The 22,697-nt window shown below is 43.3% G+C and overlaps 1 protein-coding gene across 5 annotated transcripts in view; it reads left to right on the top strand.

The window, feature by feature from the left end:
- The window catches only part of LRIF1 (ligand dependent nuclear receptor interacting factor 1), a 173,016-nt gene that overhangs the window by 8,020 nt on the left and 142,299 nt on the right, over nucleotides 1-22,697 (top strand). The window contains exon 1 of one of the 5 annotated variants that reach the window (XM_078658644.1): nucleotides 7,698-8,120. The exons of 3 other annotated variants lie outside the window; for them this stretch is intronic. In XM_078658644.1, coding sequence (XP_078514770.1) covers nucleotides 8,038-8,120 — 83 coding nt within the window. In that variant the 5' untranslated portion in view covers nucleotides 7,698-8,037. Of the gene's footprint in view, nucleotides 1-7,697; nucleotides 8,121-22,697 lie in introns of those variants that run through there. One more of the 5 variants, XM_078658645.1, reaches the window with a different exon arrangement.

The raw sequence follows: 22,697 nt of genomic DNA, 5'->3' as shown, positions 1-22,697 counted from the left end.
AATTCTCCCCCACAGGCGGGGAATTAACACAGCTTGGGAGGAGCGGCAACTTTCGGACGGCTCCCGTCTACCATGACTCATGACGGCCAGGAGCCGCCATGAGCACCGAAGAGGTTAACACTATAACATCTACAACACACACCTACAATTAATTACACAATTACAATTAATAATTAATTAATACAAATTAATTAATTAACAAATAATTAATAATTCATCAATAAAAAATAAATTACTTCCCATCCTTCTCACCATTTTCACCTATAAACACCACAACCCACACCTAACATCAATTAAACAATTACCATAATAATTAATTCATTTAAAAATTTTAACAACTAATTAGCATACAGTTATTAATCAATTAATGTAGACATTTAACTCACTAACATCACAATTATACAATTATGAATACATATAAATTATTCAATACATTTCATATAACTCTATTCCCCTATAAACCCACAACCCGCTACGGAACTAAAAACGCAAAATTCAAATTTTTATAATTTATTAACTACTAGAAATAATAAATAAAATCTATAAAATGTAATTACTTCCCAACCTATTCCCTACAACCCGCTAGGGAACTAAAAACGCAAAATTGTATTTAAAAAAAATATATATTAACAACTAAAATGTTAACACATATAATAAATATACAAATAATTCTCATACAAAATATTAAAATACATAACATTAATAAGAAATCAATATATTTAACAACTATATTTTTGTAAACCATATTTACCACTTCGAAATTTTTGTTATCAATATTACTTACCCGACAATCGATATTCTTGTCCACGATATTTTTGCCATCGATATTTATGACCCACAATATTTTTACCTCAATATTTATGTATATCGATATTTATACATCGATATTCTAACTCTGTACCACATAGAATAAGTATGCTGGCCAGCAGTAGATCAGGGAAAATGGGACTAGGACAAAAAAGACAGAGACACAAGATATCGTTACCTCGCTTGTTCTTACTCGACTCAAACTGTACTTAAAAGGCTTAACATGTCCCCCAACTTGTGCCAACTTCCACAGAATTAACAGGCAAATGAACCTTCCTACTCCCTGGATCTATTTTTCTCACTATGTTCTTTACCTTTCTTTTGATGGCTTCCCAAACAAGAGCTCAATGGCTGCTCTGATAACATTCTCAGTGCACAATTTGCTGTTTTAAATATCTACTATATTGTCTGTGGAGGTCAGCACACCTCACAAGGTTTCAGACTCGGTGCTCACCTCTCTATATGTAAAGTTTGTACACCAAGCTTAGTTCAATCCCAAAATATCCTTTGACACAGTCCTTACAGTAATCAATTATAACTGTATCCACGCGCATAAACTGCTAAAAACACTTAGAACAATAAATATTCCTTTCATTTTTTTCTGCGCAGTCTGAGTATGTGTAGTAAGTCAATAGATGTGGTGAGAATTCTAGTAGTAATAGATTCACCGTAGAAAATCACTGTGCTCAGTAGCAACACATCCAGTAGCAGTTCAGCATTAGTAATAGAAGATTTCAATCAGCCCAATTGTTAATGCTTATCTAAACCAACTCTTGTGTATCTCTTCTAGGGGGAACAGCGTTTACAACGCTGTCTCCACAACGCAATGCTATTACAACGTGGTTGTTACTATGACTGCATTGTTCGTACGCAATACCATTACATCGTAAGTCATTACAACGACTTGCAGTAGGGGGCGCACTGGTATTGGATTTAAAATCCAACACCTTCCCTACTGTTGCTCAAACTGGAGTAGGAATAGTAAATAATACTATTCCTAAGTCCAGCACGCCCCCTAATGCAAGTCGGTGTAATGACTTGTGATGTAATGGTATTGCATACTAACAACGGGGTCGTTGTAATGACCGTGTTGTAATAGCATGCGATCAAATCGCATGCGTTGTAAGGACCTAAATTATTTCTAGGGGTACCTTTTCCGGAATTCAAGAGGGATTATTCTTTGTTCTTTCAATGAAGCCCCATTTGCTAACTCCTCCCCACACAGCTCACAATTCTTGCTCTCCTCTTCCTAGAGAGACTCCATTCATCTGTTCATCAGCAGTAGTACTCTCTAGTTTCTGATTTGTAGCAATCCGTATTATCAGCATCAGTGAGAGGGCACGAGCACTGCAAACCGCAATGGTTGCCGCTTTCTCTCCCCATGGCAGTAGTGCTGAAACAGTTTTCAGAGTGCGGGTGCAGTCTTCAATGTTCCATCACTGAAGTCATAGAAATTGTGGAAAATCCAAGCATCTCGCAAACAACAAGTATAGCAAAGGAGCCCTGCCAATTTCTGCTGAAGAGTGGGAATGGTGTGCTATATTGAACATGGTGCATTTTGGAGCACACTGTCACGTATGTATTACTAAAGCATGGTGTGGTAGCGCACTGTTATTGACAGACACCACTTTCTCCATTTAAATGGCAACAAAATTTGCACTGACATGCAGTTTTACTGATTATTCCATATAGCGCACAAACGATAATGAGGGGAAAGCAGATTTAATTAAATATTTATCTTTTGCACATCACCAAGGAAAGAGTCTTGATTCGTTTGATCCTATTCGAATCCTTATTTCCATCACACTTTAAAATTACAAAAGCAATGTGTTTTATTTGTGCTTGCCTAACTGCTATGTTTTGAAATATTTGTACAATTCATTTACAGGTATTTAAATGTTGTGTGTTAGAAATAAATTACATCCTGCAGACTTCCCTTTCACATTCCCTGACCCTAGCATTATTATCAGTTAGTTCACTTTACAAAATTCTCTACCTTTTCAGTCAGAGAAAGAAAAGTAAACAACAATCTACATGTTAAAACAATAAGCAGCAATTTGTCAAAAGACATAGCCTGATACTTAACTTCTTTGCACACATAGGAAATGTGATGAGAAAAAAATCAAAATGTTAAGGTATCCTTATTGCTCATTCACCTTCTGAACTCCAGCATGTTTACTATGCGGGGTGCTGCAGTACCCCCTACATCCATACTCTCAGCACCTGTGCCACATGGCACTGGTGTTGATTTCTCTGTACCATGCCACTTGCTCGCCTCATCTTCCAGTTCTCCAACAGGTGTGTGAGCACAGTGGAGCCCAGCTGAGCAGCTGCCATACTGCCAGCAATCAGCTGATCGACAGCTCGGATGCACACATAGAGAAAGCATGAGCACAGCCAGCTGTCTCTGCAGGAAGGAGGATGGTGGTGCTATTGAAAAACAATCAAATGCCATATGGGCCCTAGGAGCAATATGTATCACCTGTATCACCTATATATCCTGGAGAGTTGAGACAGGGGTTGCAGGACTAATATCTCCTCATTGCAGTACTTCCTTTCTCGATGGTTTCTGTCTAGCAGTGATCACTTAAGGCCCATCTCTGTGGAGGGGTATAGTTTCATCCTATAACGCCTCCTGTGATTCTGTCAAGTGATATTAGCTGCAAGCGACTGGGTGCTGTCAGGAGACCTCGGCTCATGGGAGGAAGTCACTGTGGGGGTAGGTTGCGCAGGTGCAATGAAGTCCTTATCTGTGAAGGTCCAGGTGAAGGCACTTGTTCTTTGAATGGACAATAAAAGATTGCACATTGATACATCAATTGGCAGGGTCTCCCTCCCCAGCTTTGTGTTCTTGTGCAAAAGCTTGATCCAAGCTTCTTCTCTCCAAGGATCACAGAATGTACAGGACGAATTCTTGTGATGTGTGGGTTCTGTACTTGATGCAGGTCTGTCTCTGTTTGGAGGTTTTTCAGGCTATCTAGTTATTTGGGGTTTCTTAGACAGACATGTTTGCCTCCAATCAGGACACTCAGTTGTCATCTTTTTGCATGCAGGAAATGTGAACGGGATTTAGATAGGAGTAGTGGATTCTTTATCCTTTCAGTGGCTCAGGCATTCTTATTTGCATTTCCCCCTTTCCTCTTCTGCCAAGGATGCTTCACAAGGTCAGGAAGGGGTGGTTTTTGGCTAGTACCCTGCCTGGCAGGTCTTGGTTCCCTTTTCTTCAGGTGATGACATAAGATGGATGTTGTTTTTTTGTTTCATATTACCTAGGACATATGGGTGGGAAGCAGTGTGTGTGTTTGGATTTGATTTGCCATTGCTTTAGTTATCCTGGATGTGAGGTTCCTCATCCCTTTTTTGTACATGAGTGTTATACATGGTGCAGTGCCAGACATGCAGGAGTAATAAATACCACCATAATAGTTGTTAAGCATATGTACAGCGGCTACTTAGATCACACAGTTTAAGTAGGGAGGCTGCAATTAATCAATGTCTTTTGGTTTTGCTTTGCAGAAATCAGCCACTAAATGGCTATCTATTTGTCTTTCCTTGTTAATGTTAAAATGAGCACCAGTTGCGGTTATTTTTTTAGGCACTAGGGGCCACATGAATCAAAAAAGCATTTTGCAATTACCACATAGCGATTTTTAACAAATCGCTATTCAGTAATCGCAAAATGCTATGTATGTCAGGAATCGCCAAAGATTTCACGATTCCTTAATATTGCCTAATAGTGATTTGGTAAATAGCGAATCGCTATTAGGTAATATTACTCAATTCGTTCCTATGGGCCGAAAGGCCAATAAGTGTGAATGGTTTTGCACTAGCTCATTTTTGATTATCTAATTGGTAATCGCAAATTAGCGAATGTAAAGCCAAGGGTGCACAGGGGCCTACGGCCCTCGTGTAGAACCAACCCCGCCCCCAAATAAATGTACAAATGTAAAGCGCACACAAGCCCTAGGGGTATGTGTGCGCTACATGGCACTTAGAAAAATGCAGTTTTGTGAATTTTTCAAAGTTTGCACATGGTTACCATCAACTTGAAGTTGATGGTAATTGCATTTTCCTAAATACACAGTTTGCATATAAAAAAATGCTTCATACATGCGCTTACAAAATCACAAATAGTGATTCCCTATATGCATTCACAATTTTAGGTCATCACAAAAAATTGCAATGACTTAAAATTGCAACTACAAAGCCTTTCATACATCAAGAAAGGCTATTTTGCATTCGCAAACGGCGAATTACAAAATTGTATCATACATGTGTCCCGAAGAGATTAAGTGATTTGCCCAGAATCACAGGATGTTGAGCTGGACTTGTACCTGGTTCCCCAGTTTTTAAGTCGGCAGCTATGGCAGTATGCCACATCTTGGGTTGAGGGTTGATGGCAGTCAGAAGCCACTTGAAAGTCCGATTTGTTATGAGCTTGAGGTTTTGACAGGACCTTGAGCTGAGCCAGAGCTAGTCTTCAGGCTTGATCCTGGCTTGGGCTTTCAGTGGCTCGTCTGCCTCTATGTGCTATAATACATGCAAGGGAATGCATCTTTGTGACTTTTTTAGGCAGATGGCATCGACATTCATATTTTTTTTCTTTTTGCCACTGTTGAACGGCAGTGGTAAAACACACCTATTGGTTTTGCCAATTCATGTTATTTTCATCCTATCTGCTTGTGAATGAAGATTATTAGTCAGCAATGTGGGTGTTAATTATTATAATAAAAATATAGGACTTTATAAATTATTCATTTAACATACACCAATGGTGCACAATAATATACTTAGTTAAGTTGCTCACATATTGATAGTGGACAGCATGTATTATGTGGCATTGGTGGAAAGCAGCAGCGGTTTCTCTGCTAAGATGGAGGAGTGTTGCGCCACTGCTATGTCCACTATTCAAAAAGGAAAATTAAAATGATAATAACTCAATGTTATAATAATTTTATTTCTCCATACTGGTTTAGGTGTGGGTGGGGCTGGGCTGGCCAGAGCAGTGGGAGGAGTGGTGAGCACTGTCTAACTGGGCATGATGGTTTGGCCGGCTGACTTGGGCCGGCCAAACAGTCAAGCACACCTAACATGTTATCCTGCTTTCAGCTTCTCGGAGTAAACAACTGAAGAGGGCCGAGATGCTGCAGCCGGTCTGCAGGTAAGTGATTTTTTTCTCACCACGCCACCCCCATTAAGAGCAGCCGCCACTGGTGAAAAGTAGCATTCTTCAAGCATTCAGATACAACATAGAGTGGTTTCTTTGCAGTTACAGATAAGATTCAATTACTATGGTAACACTAAACCCCATCAGTAGCTACTGATGATTCCCTTTTATCCTCCAGGTCATCTCCACCCCTTCCAACTGATAAATATGGAAAAAGAGATAGGGAACATGCTTCAGACACAATTCAATGCACAAGAACCCTTCACTATACCGTCTACCAGGGCAAGGAACACATGGGATACTACAGCAGCAGCGTATGCGCAAGTGAAATCAACATTCAAAACCAGCTTAGCTTACAAAACACTAAGGGGGATATGTACAAAGAAGAGGCGTAGTGTGTTGTTAGCCTCCTTGGCTTAATGAAACGTTCCGCCGCTTCTGAAATGCAAGGCTGGACCATATCTACAAGAATGTGGTGCAGCCTTGCGTTGCCCCCTGCGATGGTGCTACGTTTAGCAACTTAGCGCCAATGCAGGCACCCTTGCACCAGAGTGCAATGAGTGTCTGCGTGCAGGGGACAGGCCCGGACTGGCCGTTACGGGCACCGGGCAATCCACCGGTGCGCCGCAAGGCTGGGGACCGGTTTTGGGCCCTGGAGCCGTTTTTGTTACAGGGCCGATTTTGCAGCATAGCTGCAAAATCGGCCCTGTAACAAAATCGGCGGAAAACCTGCCCGCCAAAGAGCTTGTCGCACCCCCAGGGGGCCGGCCGAGCACTTTTCCAGGGCCGGTTTTAGTTCTCAGTCCGGCCCTGGCAGGATTGTTTATGTGTAGGAAGGTGTCCCTTCCTGCACATAAACAATCCTAAAATGCCATTCTGTCATGCAGCGCACACATGAAAGTGACAAAATTGCATTTTTTAAAGGTTTGTTTATGTACAGGAAGGGTCACCTTCCTGTACATTAACAAACCATGGCGTTTTGCTTTTTCTACGTGTGCTCCAGCACACGTGGAAAAAGCAAAAACGAGGAGAACTAATGCACTTCTCGTTTCACCAACATAAGACCAGGGCTTTCCTCCTATGTATGCCACCCTTGTGCAAAGGAGGCAGCGTCAAATACAATGTGTGTTGCAGTGGAATGCCCACCACAACACCCACTGCACGCCCTTTTCATGCTAACCATGGCGTGAAAGGGTGCCTCATGTACAAGGCAGCCACATTAAGTGGCTAAACGTTGCCTTGAACATAAGGCGCAGCCCCTATCACCACCACAACTCTGTAAAATATGCCCCTAAATGTCTAAAAACTGGTTAAATGTGCCCCTCAGAACACTGAAAATGCAAGAAATATGTGAATTTGTAATAAAAACTATTTCGAAGTACTTTTAATTGAATCAGTATTTGTTTTGTTCTATTATAAGTCTGACTGGACGTTAAAAGGGGTCGTATTAATAGTTAAAACATTACTTTTCATACTAAGGCCGTTTCAATAGCTTCTGTAAACCGGAAACACTTAAACCGGATGTAACCTGCCATTGGCTGTCTGTCAACGGACACTAGCCACTCACAGAGCGTTCAACGTTACACGCTGTGGATCGCGCAGCCGCAGTAACTGCTGCGTGGGTTTCTAGTCAGAAAAAATACTGAAGCCACGCCTACTGATGTGACGTGCACTGCGCCTCCTACTGGCGAAAGGCTCTATTGTCTCACTTTTCTGACTTGGCCAGCCGTAAAAACAGAAGGGGCCGCTCCCGCCCCGAGGGATTCTGGGAAATAAAGCTACAGCCGCTCGCGCTGAGGGGGCGGGGTCAGCATAAAATGACACCCGCGCGAGGCGGAATTAAGCTGCAGCTGGCGGCGCTAATTGTTTGTATCGCCCGATTTACTGCTCTTCAGACATTGAAGCTCTACCACTGCACGTCCTTAAGTTCATAGGGCCCCCTGCGCGCGCTCCCTCGCAGGAGCGGGCACGGCCAGGGAGCTTCCGTCCGTACGAGGACAGCGCCACCTGCTGCTGAGGCTGTGAAGGGCGGCGCTGGCCAGCCAGCTGCTGTCCACTTCGACATGAGCCAGTTCAGGCGGGTGGGGGCCCCGCCGCCCAGCATATCGGCCGAGGCTCCTCCCAGAGCACCTGACAGCGCCCAGAGGTGAGTCACAAGCCGCCGCGTGAACCAAATGGCAACAGGTCGGCCATTTTATGGTCATTGGCCCTCACCTGTGCAGCTTTGAAAGTCCTAATTCGTATATTGTTACCACCCCCCCCCCCCACTGTATGAAGGGAAGCTGAATCTTTGTACCCCAAAACGTATGGAAAGAACATCATTTAGATGGAATTCATATGTATTTGCCATTAAACATGTTTGCTGTTATCTAAATAACCTTTATCACCATGCTAGTTGGTGTATAAGTTTCATCTCTACTCGCCCTCATTTGGATGGTGTTATCTGCATTGAAGCCATTTTTTTATCCATCCCAGCATGACAGGTGGTTCCTGTAGAGAGTGTAGACCTTAGTGGGACCACTAGCTCTGCAAAACTCCCTAACTGTTTGTTTAAAAATGTCTACCTCATGGCCTTGAGTAGAATACCCATGACAAAAGCGGACTCTCCTCTAGTAAATATCTCGTTTCACCCTCTTTGCAGTACTTGAAATGGAAATATAGAAGTGCTGGTACTCACAACTCTAGGCTGCCTGTTCATTTCTGAGAAGTGGTGTTACACTCCCCTTAATAAAGTATTGCCTCTGCTGAGAGCAGGTACTTGCTCAATTTAAACAGAAGTGCAAGTGCTGAGAAACAATTAAAAGAAAACACTACCTCATTGTAAACTCAATAGGTTGAGAGGTATGGAAATGGTTTTAGTTATCTGTAGTATGCCATAATTTTTATGAAGAACCATAATTTTGCCCTGGAATGGTGGTAATTTACATCGAAACAAAACAAGTGTCTCACATGGTGGTAGTAGTAGGTTAAGTGCTCTTGCAACTGTGCTTTGCCAGAAATATTCCATCTAAATTCGTTATGCTTTGCACTGGTTGTTAATACAGGATGGTGGGACCCCTTCTGGTCTTGCATAGTGCTAGTGAAAACGCCTCGCAACAGTAAAGTGTATACAGCAGCTAAATTATTGGCTTGAGATGGAGTTCCCGGGTTCCAATCAAACACTTTTTGCGTAACCAGTTATGGATACCTTGCGACTTTAGGCGGCTATGGCCATTTTCACCTCTAACATATTTAAAGTAGAAAACTGTACTTCGCAAGAGGGTGGAAATGCTGCTCCTAGAGAGCATCATTGTCTGATAGATAATTTAATAGATTCGTTTCATGACAACTTATGTGTTGCACATTTCAGACATCCTTTAATCTTACACTGAGTAGCCTTATTTGACATATTCTTACTGAGTTTGGAATTAGAACAATAATTATCAAGCTTAGATATTCGTATTGTTAATGTAAAATGTACTCTGGTTTCTTTCTACGTGACCATTCTACTGTTTGGCAGATATTGTCATTTTGACTGCTTGCACTTACTCGTTTGCATTTCATCCATTATAGCAAAGGCTTGACTCAAATTTTTCGTCTTATCTTTGAGAATTTCTGATTTTGTTAAATAGCATGGACGACACACCACATGGTCTTTAAAGATATCTGTTTAGCACCGTCTCCTTATTTATATAAAAAAAAATCAAATGCAGAGTGACTTTCTTAGGCATCGCCCTCACGTCTATGACAATTGTGGGTTGTAGAAATATTAAGCACTGTGCAAAAGAGGTTTGAAGATGATTCCTTTAATCTTTGGTTCTATTAGTGTTTTGTACTCGTGGGTATTTGCCCTGGTTTGGATTATTGTGATTGACCACTTCTGATTTACTGCGCAGCTGTAAAGAAGAATGTCAGACGATGCTGCAGCTAGATATTGTGAAAGGAACCTGTATACTAGACAGTGGAAAAATATGGAAGAGAAATACATCATAGACATCAAAATACGATTTCTCAAGCTACAGAGTAAAAGTAAAGTTTTCAAGGGTAGGGTAAATCATTATTTAACACTACAAAAGAACAGTTTATAACCGTGTTTTATTCCAGGCTGATTATAAAAATAATTCAAGAAGATAGTCCAGTGATCTGATAATATTTAGAAGCCGGCTTCTTCACCACCTATATCGCTGTACCGCAACACATGTCTATATGTGGGAGATAACTGTAACGTGTAAGCAGACTGTGCAAAATATTTGGCAAGTAATTGGCGCTAAAATGTATGGGTGTAAAGAGAGAGGAGTGTACAATGACGTATTAACATGTTATATACTACATATAACGTGCACGATGACTTATTACAGGAATTGAGAGAGTATGTGGGTGATTTAAAAAAATGCAAAAGACTATTTGCATGAGAAAAAAATGCAGGTAATGTATGCCCCTTATCCCGCACAGCGGCAGTACGTGCTGCCAGTGGTTAATGTATGTGTGCAAGTATCCGGTTTTAGATTGTGGTGCTTTACGCCTGCTCTCGGTGCGCCTAAACCTATTGTTTGTGTTAACTTTCCATCAAAGGTTTTATGTGTGAAAACGTTGTCCCTGGTGACTTGTGTGAGTAAACATATCTACCAGGAGATCAATTAGCATTCGGCTGACAGTTAGTATCCTCTTGAGAGAATTGCGGTGCCAATGATTGTTCTCATGCCAGGTCTTATTTCGGTGGGTTTATGCTAGTATTTAGTACCGCCACTAGAGGGGAGCCTTGTGCTCTTAGAATCAACATTACCATTTAACAGTGACTCAATTAGATTTTGTTTTGGTTATAGAGTGTCTCCGACCTCAATTGTATGTCCGTAATCAGGGAAACTAAATTCATGAATAGGAACATTGCATGTGAGAGACAATACGGTGAAAGTCATATGTTAGCATTTTTCATTGGCTTCATTTATTCTGCTTGATTTAGAACAAAGCTGCTTTTGTTTTCTTTCCCAAAGCATGTAACATTCAAACACGTCCTTTTGTAATGCTGACACAAATAAAACAAAAACGTTAGTACATGATTCAGCTAACTCATTTTAATAGCTTCTGGCATGTAGATAAGAACGGGTCGCAGTTGTTGCTTTTGATGTGCCAATTGCACGTTTATGCCCCACAGGGTAGTGCATGTTTTGGGATAAACCCGTAATTTGCATTCTCTGTTTAAATGAAGGACTTCCTACTTTACCTCCTCTGGTATGTACATGCGACGGAGAATCTCAACTTAGGTAAGCATGATTTAGGGTTGTATTGGGGGGGCGGAGGGAAGATAGCCCACGGATGTTCCTAACATGACTCTAGGCCCACTTGCAAAGAAGGGGGTGAGATCCAGAGTGCGCTGCTAGAAATGCGATGGTTTGCTAGGCGACCCGCTCCCCAAATTATGAGGAACACCTGATGATCACCTAGTGATGGCACTTAATTTTGTGGGGTTCCTCAGGGTGTAGGCTCTGTAGGGGAGGGTGAGGCGAGGGAATCCACTGGACTATGAAGAGCACACGAGGGCAAACGCAGTGTGCTTTTGGCGCACCTGAATCAGTAATTTAAAACTTAATGTGGACGACACGTACAGTTTCCTCTGGGCAGCACCGTGCATCTAACGCCAAACTTCTGCATTTGGGACTGTTACTGAGGACCCAGATATGCAAAGCTTTTTGATAGCCAAGGGTTAAAAATATCCATGTCGGGGGAAGCCTTTTGTAATGTTTTGAGCACTATTTCTTCTTCAGTTCTACATAATTGCCATTTGAGAGAAACTTTCTTCGCCAGTATGAACTTTATTAACTTTACACATTGCATTTTAGATGTTTCTCTGTAATCTAGATACGGAAAGTCCACATTATTTTTGTTTAAATCTGTTCGTTATTTCTTGGTATGTTAAAGAATTTTATGATGGGTATCCAAAGAAATGTATTAGAATTGGACACCAGGTGTTTTTCTGCTTCATGTTTGACAAAATGATTTTAGTAGCCCTCGGAGCTGTCTCGTTGTCCGATCAATATTCTGTGAATCTGGGAACATCCCTTCATTACCCCTTGCTGTAAAATAAATGTGGTATTGTATTGATGTAACTGGTGCTCGTGTAAAACTCTCCAATACCTTCGGGTCGAGGTCGCGAAAACTGCAAAAATATGTAACCCTCATTCACCGAATGCCGCAACAATAACATTTCGGCAATATGCGAGTCTCAGGTGGAAAATCTGTGTACAAGAAAAGCGTCTGTTATTATTAATAGTCCCCTGGGCGCTGTACTTCTTTAATATTTTTCGTGTTCAGCACACAAGACACTGCTGCTGTAGCTCATTGGTTCAGGGTTTGTGACGTCTGTGACCCGGAAGTGCAGTATCAGTGTACGGCTCGGTATTGGCTGGTTTCGAGTTTGCGAGAGCCACTCACAATGTTGCCAACGTCTACAGCTCCATATTCAGGATCCCGATTGGCTTCTTCAGTGGGCGTGTCCCCCCTGCTCTTCTGATGTACCGTGGAAACATTGGTTGCTCGCTCTCGCCCGGGTGACAGCAGTGGCGTTTCTCTCTCACGAAAACGCTGCCGCGGCGTCTTGGCACCACTATAACGATGTAACCATCGATCGCCCCTATCTCGAAACGGAGCCATCTAGCGGCCTCTCGAAGCCTATAGTTTCATTTATTTTCCTCACGCGGTAGCACAGCGCCACCGCCTGTTGAGGATGGTGGACGCTCCTCTGTGTTTTGGGTTCCCCTCCCTTCTCGCCAAATGTAGGCTTGTGTTTGCGTCGCCATGTGACATGCATGTCGGTCCACCCTATCAAAGTGAAGATGAGTCACTTGTGGAAACACTGTGAAACCACTTTCTGGTTGGGCGACAATTTTATGAATAGACAAAGTTGAGATGGTTAGGTACTTTGTTGATTTATTCATAGCTGCCAAGGTTTCAGATTGCTATGTGTGACATTTTCATAGTTTTTGTGTAATTATGAGTGACATTTCGGGGAATATGAGTGACACTTTCTCGTGCGCGAAATCAAGTAACGAAACTAGGGAGACCTATAAATATATGAAATTACACCCATTTGAGTAAGGAGAAGCTACATCTCTTGCCCCAATAATACATTGTCCTACTCCTACATCGAATCTGGACACATCAGTGTTATAAGCGTGGTCGGTCTCTGAGTCTGCACTTCTCAGTATTGTGTGATCTTTGTCCACACCCGATCTTCATGTACTCTGTTACCTACAAAATCCGATTGCTTGGAAACAGGTGCCTGCCCATATTAGATTCTTTGTTTAAAACAAACAGTCACCCTCGCTTAGGGATTATTAACAAACTCTGCTGCACTCACTATTGTTGCTAGGCTGCTCCAATTTCACTTCAGCAAGGTGACAGCCCGGGTCCCGTTCCGCGGCCGCCCTATCATGATCACACCTCAGCCCTCTGATGCCGCCCGGACATGATGTTGCTGACCATTCTCCGGGACTAATCACTGTCTCAGGTCGATGCTGTGCAGTCCGCGATCTCGCCTGCCGGTCCAGCGCAGGGGGAGGGGTGTAATTATTGCCTTGAGTCTCCCCCCGAGTCCAGCGCTGCATCATGCTAATCTAAGACATAAATAGCGCGGCGGGTCGGGCCCGCGCTGCTTCTCCAACCTCATTTCCTGCCTGGACTGAAGTGAGAGGTCACATCCGACCCCCCCCCACCCACCCACCCCATTATCGGCGCCAAAGAGTCGAATGAAAGATGGATGATGCCCCTATTCTCTCTGTACTCTTTGTGCCTGTTATGGGGCGCAGGCGGCCGCGGCGGGCGGCCATGGCGGCGCTTGAGAGAGTCAGAGAGCGCCTCGTCGTGGCAGCCTGCACTCTCTAATCCCCCGCCGCTTTTCTGCACTTCCTAGTTCCGGACGTGATGGCACTACCGCGGCCGGCACATCCGGATTTAATCCCGGTCCCTGGTGCGCCACATACAGTGATTGACAGCTCAGAGCTGCTGCCTGCAGTATCGGCCCCCCTGCAGACACTGTGAGGAGTCTGAGAGTAGCCGAGCGCCGCACCATTGGCACTCGGGCTCAGAACAGCAGAGAGAGCCCGGGCACAGGAGTGCCTCTGGCGCGACTGGCACAGGTCGAAAATGCGTGACAATGCATTTCAGTGCGGTGATGCGGATCACCGCAGTGAAATGTGTGAGCGTCACACCTGTTGCGTGACGCTTGGCAGGACTGTTTATTTGTAGTGCATAGTTCGTGGTTTTGTGCACAAGAACGAGACCTCGTAGATAGATGTATTATTACAGCTAGCCTAAAAGCGCCAGAGACGCGAAAAACGAATCGTATAAGTCTGTCCTGTTGCATGGAAACAGTGGGCAACATTCATCATTAATATGTTTAAAAAAAATATACCCAAAGAAAAAATACAGGGATTTATTTGAGGAGCTTGATAGAGTGCGCAGGTCACCTGACTAGTCTTTTACCAAAACATAGTCACCTGGGCCCATAATCTACAAACTACATAAATAAAAACACCAGGGTAACCTTCGCTCTACTATCAGTGTAATTTAAACATTTAGGACTTTTGAAATATCTATACCTTGACTTACCAATCCACGTCACCGGTACCTAAAGTCCTAAGGGAGCAAGGGTGTTAGTATAATAGGAAAAATAACATTTGCACTCATATAATAACCACAAACTCGAGAAAGGTTTCAACTCTTTACCTAAGTTTCTTAAATGGTCATGATCCACAGATTAAACACCAAAAGACTTTCAATTATGAAGATCAGAATCAAAATGTAACTACGCAAGAGACGTATTAAACTCATTTCGATCATTTAGGTAAAGAAAAGGAACGTAAAATACGAAAAAAAATGTTTAAGCATTTAACAAAAGGGAGGGGAAAAAGGGAACATATGTTAAACTTTATCAATAGGAAGGGTAAAGAGAAGGAACATGAAAATGCAAGCATTGTTATCAAATATGTAACATTTAGGGAGGGTGAGAGAAAGAAACAAGTCAATGACGAACCCACATAAATTTATATTTACCTAGGAATGGTGTGAAGAACTAACCCTGGCCACAGGTCAGTTTAACCGCATGCGTGCGGCGGTTATTTTTGCGCTGCGCGGCTTTTTTCTAAAAGCCGCGTTACATGACATGCGAGCGGCGCAACTTATGACGAGCTCAGCTCGTCATAAGCGTGGAAGGGGTTAAAGGACAGAACCCCGAAAGTTGCAGACGCCAGTAGGCTTGCAGGTGCAGATTCAGAATCAGGACAGGTAAAGCCAAATTGGATCAAGACAGGACCACCAAAGGTCAAGACTGGCACCCGCAGTTAAGTTGCAACGCCTGCGCTACTCCCTCTCTGCAGCAAACAGTCAAACCCCGATTGTGTTATCGATTTCCCCGACAAAGTGCTTCGCCAACACTTCAGCTTCCCAGAACCCCGATTGGGTTATCGATTTCCCCGACAAAGTGCTTCGCCAACACTTCAGCTTCCCAGAACCCCGATTGGGTTATCGAATCTTCTGACAGAGCGCTCCGCAGCCCTCTGCTCTTGGTCACCTATTGAGTGCGTTGTGTCAGTGACAGGTCAGCTATTCGGACAAGTCGGACAAATTCTCAAGCTAAACTTACGCTAGTTATACTATTTTTCAGGTCAGTGTACCACCCCCGAATGTTGCAAGTGTAAGGATCCCCAATTTTGATTGGACAGAAAGATGAGGAGAGGTCATCACACCATACCAAAATGACACTTTCTGTATGTCATATTTAAATTATTGTTCCCGCCCATCAATTTATTTTTCTCATGACATCTTTATCCCACCCAACAATGAATGTTCTCTTAGTAAATACATTGTATGAATGAGCTTCCTTCGACAGGGGTAAAAGGTTAGCTTCCCAGGCACACCTTGGATGAGACTGTTCTTTGGCAATCATTCAATGTCATTTCTGAAGCGTCCCTTAGTTTCTTGTGCGCATGTTCAAAATGGATGCAGTGGGTTCTCGTCAGGCCCAAACGTTTTTATATGTAAAAATAGAAAAGAAACAGTTTGAGATCACAGAATAAAAGAATGCACTGTATACCACTTATCTCTATTCTATTCCCATTTATTTATTTTTAACTATTGCGTTAAGGTTAAGCAGAACAAACGGCTTAGCAAAAGCAGCAGTGCAAGCTTCATGCATGCTGTAACACATAGCAGCCATCTTAGTTCTAGTGCGCAGATGCGAACGTTTCCCTCCAAAGCAAAGAGTACGTCATGTCACCTGAGTATGACAGACGCATGCGCAGTAGAAAATCCCGCGGAAAAGCAGCCATATTAATGCAAGGGAATTACAGTTAGTAAAAGCACATACGCAAGCTTCCCTCGTATGGAATGTAATGCAGTATTAGTAATAGAAACATGTTGATTAATTTTATTAACGTTATGTCGAGAGGGTTGAGTACAAGCAAGTCACGTTATGTGCGAATCCTTGCTCCATCAATCCCCTCTTTGATGATATTTTATATCATCACCAATTAATAAAACAGATGCCAACTTTTCACAATTCACCCAACTCAATTGCTTCAATCTTTCTTCTGGGATTCTTCTCGTTATTTAAATGAAAAGTTTTCATTTTCTTATACATTTTGCCATTTAATTCTTCAAGCTCCATTTCATTGCAATTTCTTTTCTTCCCTCTTTCATTTACTGTATATCTCTTTCTGTGTTTACGACATATGCAACACATTATTAACCCTAAAATCAGTAGGCCTATTGCCACCATTGGCATCAGTATTCTACCTACAAAACTTTTCCCTACGTTAGAAATCCAGCTACCTATTGAGGAGAGACCATCAGCCAGTCTCTTCCATGCCCCATTGTTAGACCTGACACCTTTTGGCGTGGTTCTTCCCCCATCTTTTTGCCTCTGACTCATGTGTTTTGATGCTGTGCTGGATTTCGTTTTTGCTGATTTATATGCTTTGGACACTCTGCCACTGCTGATCAGTGTCAGAGTGTAAGTGCTCCCTCTGTAAATTGTCATATTAATTGAATATACCTGATTGGCATATTTGTATCACCATGGAGTCCCTAGTAAAGTGCACTGTGTGTGCCAGGGCTGGTGATGACAGATGCTACTAGTGGGCCTGCAGCGCAGATTGCGCCACCCACATGAGTAGCTTTAAAATGGTGACTCAGGCCTGCCAACGCAGGGCCTGTGTGCAGTCAGAGACTGCCTGTCCCCCTGGCCAGTGTCTCCACTGGCTGGGCCTAACCCTTCCCTGTCTGTGCACATCAGTCACCCCTATGGAAGGTTCAAGGTACCCCCCTGGGCAGGGTGCAGTGTATGGATAAGGTAGAGCATGTACTGGTGCAGGTCACATGCTCTGGTAGTGGGCTGCAGCCATTTTTATGTGCTCACTGCTGTAAGGCTATCTTGCTCCATAGAGTAACATGGAGGAGGCTGGGCCCATGTGATACCAGCCTATCTTCCCATAGGAACAAGATGGGACATAAGTGAAAGATATCCCTGAACCCAGAATTTAATGACGCATCTTTTAGTGAAGGGTGTTTTTAAATCCTGTAATGGAGAATAGCACTTTTAGAAAGTGGCTGTTCTCTTGTCTAAACCTTTCGGTGTGCCTGGGTTTGTGGAATGCCTGGGTGTGACAGGGGGGCTGCAGAGCCCCCGGAGGAGAGGGTCGGAGCCAGCCCGGGGATGAAAGGGCACATCTGCTGCCCGGGAGGTGGGGGGAAGAAAGGCCTGATAAGTGCTGGGCTGTGCCTGCCTGCCTCCCCCATGCTAGCTCCCTCCTGCCGGCCAACTGACACCTCTGGCCCTGAAGCTGACAGGAAGAAGAAAACCAGAGACACCTCGGTGCTCCGCAACCCCCAGAACTGGTTTAGACTGGACTCAGGGCTCCTTGCACAAAGACTTCAAAGGACTTCAAAGACATTGAGGGGTATAAGGAAAGGACCCCTGACTACAGAAGTTTAGATTCTGAAATTCTACAACCAAGAAGGAACCTCGGCTGGAAGGAGGACGGCTGAAGAACAAAAGGAAGATTGCCTTGCTGTGTGCTCTAAGGGCTGACCTGTTCTGCTGTCTACCTGGACGCTGAGGAGGAGAAAGGGACTTTGCTGTGTGCTGTGACCCTGCCTGCTTGAAACTGCCAAGACTCTGCTGTGTGCTGCGTCTACAACTGAATCTCCAAGGGCCTGAGAAGAGCTGGCCTCCTGTTGGGAACCCAGGGCTAAAGGTTCCTAAAGCTTTGCCAGAAAACAGCTGCAAAATCGTGCTGTTGTGACCCGAGGCGTGTGGTACTTGACTGCGGAGCGTGAGGAAGGGATCGGTGTGCTCATCGGCACATTACCAGAGAGGGTCGGAGGCCTGTGGCGCCTCCCCTCGTGGAATCCGCTCCAACGTGGTGGGGAGGTCGAGAAGGGGGTCTATCAGTGACCAGCGCCCTTGAAAACCCTTTGCCGCCAAGTCACCCTCGTGGTCCGGGGCCAGGATCACCCCTAGAAGCTGCCGTTCGTGACCAGGAGCTGCGGGGCCGACGACCGAAGCCGCCGCGCTCCCATTGGTCGAAGGAGCCGTGCCCCCTCACCAACGCCGCGACGGGATTGGCCCGTGCGGCGCGGCGTCACCAGCGTCCGTGTGCCGTGATTGACTGGGAAGCGGAAGCGTCACGACAAGCCGTCCCGGGAGCCGCACTGCCAGTGGCTGACTCCCGGGTGTAAGGGGGGCTCGTCTGAAGGGCCGCGATGGGATTGGCTGCCTCGACTGAAGCTGCCGAGGAGCCGAGAGATCACCGGGATCACCGCCGGGACCGGGGAAGACAGACCAGACCTCGCCGAGGGATCTTGCCGAGTGCTCCAGCCCCCGGCCTGCCGTCTCTGCTCCCCGCTGCTCTCTGACGGACCAAGAGCGGGCAGAGAGCGTCCTGAGACCGGCCGGGCTGGAGCGCTAGTGAGCGTTCACCCGCGAGGTGCGCCTGGGGGCCCAAAACAACACCGAGCACAGGGAAAGGAGTCCCCCTTCCCCCAGCATCCGGGTGAGACGCGCAGGAAGCGCTTAGAGTCCCTGACGGCAGGGGCTCGTTGTGGTGGCTTATTTTTAACGCTGGCATTGTTTACCCGGCTCGTTTGGAGAGCGCTGTGATTATGAATCAGTGGCCATATTTTTAACTACTGGTTAAGGAGACTAGAGACTATGTGCTTTTTATAAGAACTTCCTAATAAGTGCATCCATTAAGAATTAAGTGCAACATTTTTCTAATGAAGTGTTTATCGTGCAACTGCTTGATTTACCTTGCTGAAACTAGATAAAGTTATATTTTATATATACTTACCTGTGTGGTCTCAGTTTGTGGTGGATTGGGGATTATTGTTGTGTTAAGTGCAAATGTTATCCACATTGCCTCTGTTTAGCCTAGACTGCTCGCGCCATGCTACCTAGAGGGTGAGCAGGGGTTATCTCAGAGGGTCATTCCTTCACCCTGACTAGAAGCAAGGGCCCCTACTTGGTCTAAGGTACTTACCTCTGCCAACTGGAGACCCCCGGTTCTAACTTTCATTTACTGTATATCTCTTTCTGTGTTTACGACATATGCAACAAATTATTAACCCTAAAATCAGTAGGCCTATTCCCACCATTGGCATCAGTATTCTACCTACAAAACTTTTCCATACGTTAGAAATCCAGCTACCTATTGAGGAGAGCCCATCAGCCAGGCTCTTCCATGCCCCATCAACCTCCAGTGGTTTGAGCTCTTTTTTCAAATGTGAAATATTTCTTACATACTCTTTAATTTCAACACTCTTGTCAGGTATGTAAGTGCAACAATGTTGCGCTTTCAGTATTCTACAGACTCCGCCCTCTTTTGCTAATAATGCATCAAGAGCAAGTCGATTTTGTAAAACCATTGATCTGATCGCAACCAATTCTGTATTGACCATCAAGAACCCTCCAGCAGTGTCATTTAATAACCGATCCACTACTGTTGACAATTTGCAAATTCTATGCGTATTCAGAGCCACTTCCACTGTAGGTATCTATGCACTAAATATATCACCTACTATTTCTCCAAAACTAGCTCTTTTGCTACGTATTAATCCATTAGTTTCTTCATTGCTTCCAGTGATTTTATTTACATGATATATCTTTGGGAAAACTATTCCAAAATAACAGCTCCCATACCAGTGATCTGGCAATTTGTAATAAGCCTTATTTCCGCATATAAAATAAATTCCAGGGAACACAGGTTCAGTTCCATCTTTGAATCCCCAACCCCCAATTACCTTATAATTGTTCACATTCACTGGAACCAATGAATATATTGTTATAGTAACTTGTTCTTTCCCTATGGAGACAGAGTTTCCCTTTCTTTTCGAAATCCAGCAACATAGCAGCATGAGTTTTGCCATTCGGGGTGGACCCTATATTTTCAGCCCATTTAGGAATTTTATGATTCTTGTCATCTGCTTTTCTTTTGAAACTCTCTCTCCTTTTCTCTACCATATTCAAAAATATTTTCTCTTTTTCTTGTAATAAGCATGTTAAATTATTCTTGTGTGCTTCAGCTATATCTATTGTGCCTATAGTTAAAAAGTATTCACCCATATAATGTGTTCCATCACTTTTAGTATGTACAGGATTCAGGTTACTACGTATAGGAAGTTCAGAAAATATCACATCTGAATTAGAATAGTAATACTGCAAAGGTCCTTTTTATAGAACAAACTAGCTGAAATACTACATGAAATACCATATGTTAGAGGTAAATGGTGGTAGGTAACACCTTTGGCTACCGAAGTAGGTAACTTCATACAAACATAGCAATCTTCTATTTCCATAGCTTCTGCATAGTGTACTAATAGATTTGCCAATACATTTAGGTGAGTTCTGTTTTTAATTGCAGTATAATGTAGACCTTCCTCATCTGATGCTTCTAAATCTAACTTCTATTGTTTAATGCGAAGTGCCTTTTCTTGTGTATCTATTCATCTAGGTGTATCTGTTGTTTGTAGTTCATTAGCAGGGGTGTGGAATTTATTAAAATATCTACTTGTCCATGGGGCAAGTTGCTTCATAAATCTACTTGTCCTGTTACAAAATCCACTTGTTCCTTTGGTGCCATTTGGTTCGGCGACAAATTATGGTAGCAGTCTCATTATATAAGAGCTCTTATATAGCCTCTCTGATTATGCCAGGGCTCATACCATAGTAGTTTTTGAATACTAGCAACCCCTTTAATGTTGCCACGTTTCTGCAGATCTACATACTGGGACTGAAGGTAGTGGTAAGCAATTGTTCCAGGGTTGGAATGCCCTTTAAGTCTGTGCAAATCTACTAACTTGCATGTTTTAAGGGTTTTCAACAACTCTTCTCTAATCTTTTCCCATACTGAGAAATGTTGGAAATTTACTCCTGACAATGGCAGACGTAAACCTTCTTCCAGAGTTGGGGAAAAAAGTGGTTGATGGGAAAATGACCTTGCAAACACTCTTGTAAATTCACGAAAGCCATATAGCTGCACTTAACGCAAGGACATATACCAAGGGTGCACTTTTTAGACTTTCTTAAATAATGGGGCCCCTAATCTGGTCTGGCATTAACCACAACCTTTTGTGTTTAATAAAATTCTCTCTCCCTCTCTCTGTATCGGCTGGCTTCACTGTGAGTGACGGCATTCAGCTCTTTCACAAGGAGTATATTGGCACACAAAGTAGTTTTGTTCAGTGGCAGTAACAAATGTGGCATTGTGTGCTTTTTTTAGAACAAATTATTTTTTGCTTTTGCCAATGTTTGTTATAATGGTGAGGGCCCGGCAGCTCTCACATCAAGAAGGCTTTACAAAAAACATGCCAAAACAACTCACATATTAGCAAAACTAAAAAGCTGACCACTAATTTCAGACCTACTGGCTTTGCCAGTGCTTGTTTATTTTTATGTTTCTCATAATCTTATTGAAACTGGTTACACTGATTTTCCAATATGAATATTTTTGCGAAATACTAGCATGCATCAACACATTTTACTAAATGATGCTGCAAAGAAACGGTACCTGAAATTGCACAGTAGTTTAGCCAAATGGGTTTTTTTCACTTTCATTTTTTTAGGAACATTTTATATTGAAAGCAAAGAGTCATTAATCTTGCTCTCAAGCTTCTGCAAATATTTGCATCTAATCCGAGAGCATTTTTAGAGCATTATGCATAGCCTCATATTGCTAAACTTTTAAACCGTGAGTACACATTTTTATACTGTAACCACTGTCAGTAGTGCAGTCAGAACTTACATTTACTTAGAGGGCTCACTCTAATAATAAACGCTTTCAATGAATGAACCATGAATACAAGTTTGATCAGCCTTAACATAGGCACACAAATAATAACTTAACTTCAGGAAGTGCCCTTCCCTGGCCCTTAATGTGCTACGGCAAACTGGCAGCCAAAGGGTTTGTGCTGCAGGGGTTGGGCCTACTTGTCCCAAGGACAAAATATACATTAAAACTTGTTGCCCTTGACCCAAAACAATATGTCCTGGGCGTCGGGCTATAGGAATTCCACATCCCTGCATTAGTATCATTCTTCATGTCTCTACTCATTATGTAAGGAATAGCTATTGTCATTCCTAACCATACTATGAGTACTATCGCTATACTACATGTGCATATTCTACAGCATGTTTTTAAGCAGCTTCTTTTCGGTCTTCCATTAAAATTACGATCAGCCATTTCTCACTAAGGAG

Source organism: Lissotriton helveticus, chromosome 8 (assembly GCF_964261635.1).
Source record: "Lissotriton helveticus chromosome 8, aLisHel1.1, whole genome shotgun sequence".
NCBI classification, from domain to species: domain Eukaryota; kingdom Metazoa; phylum Chordata; class Amphibia; order Caudata; family Salamandridae; genus Lissotriton; species Lissotriton helveticus.
The sequence above is the reverse complement of the archived record's forward strand: the minus strand, read 5'-3'. Positions and strand labels throughout refer to the sequence as shown.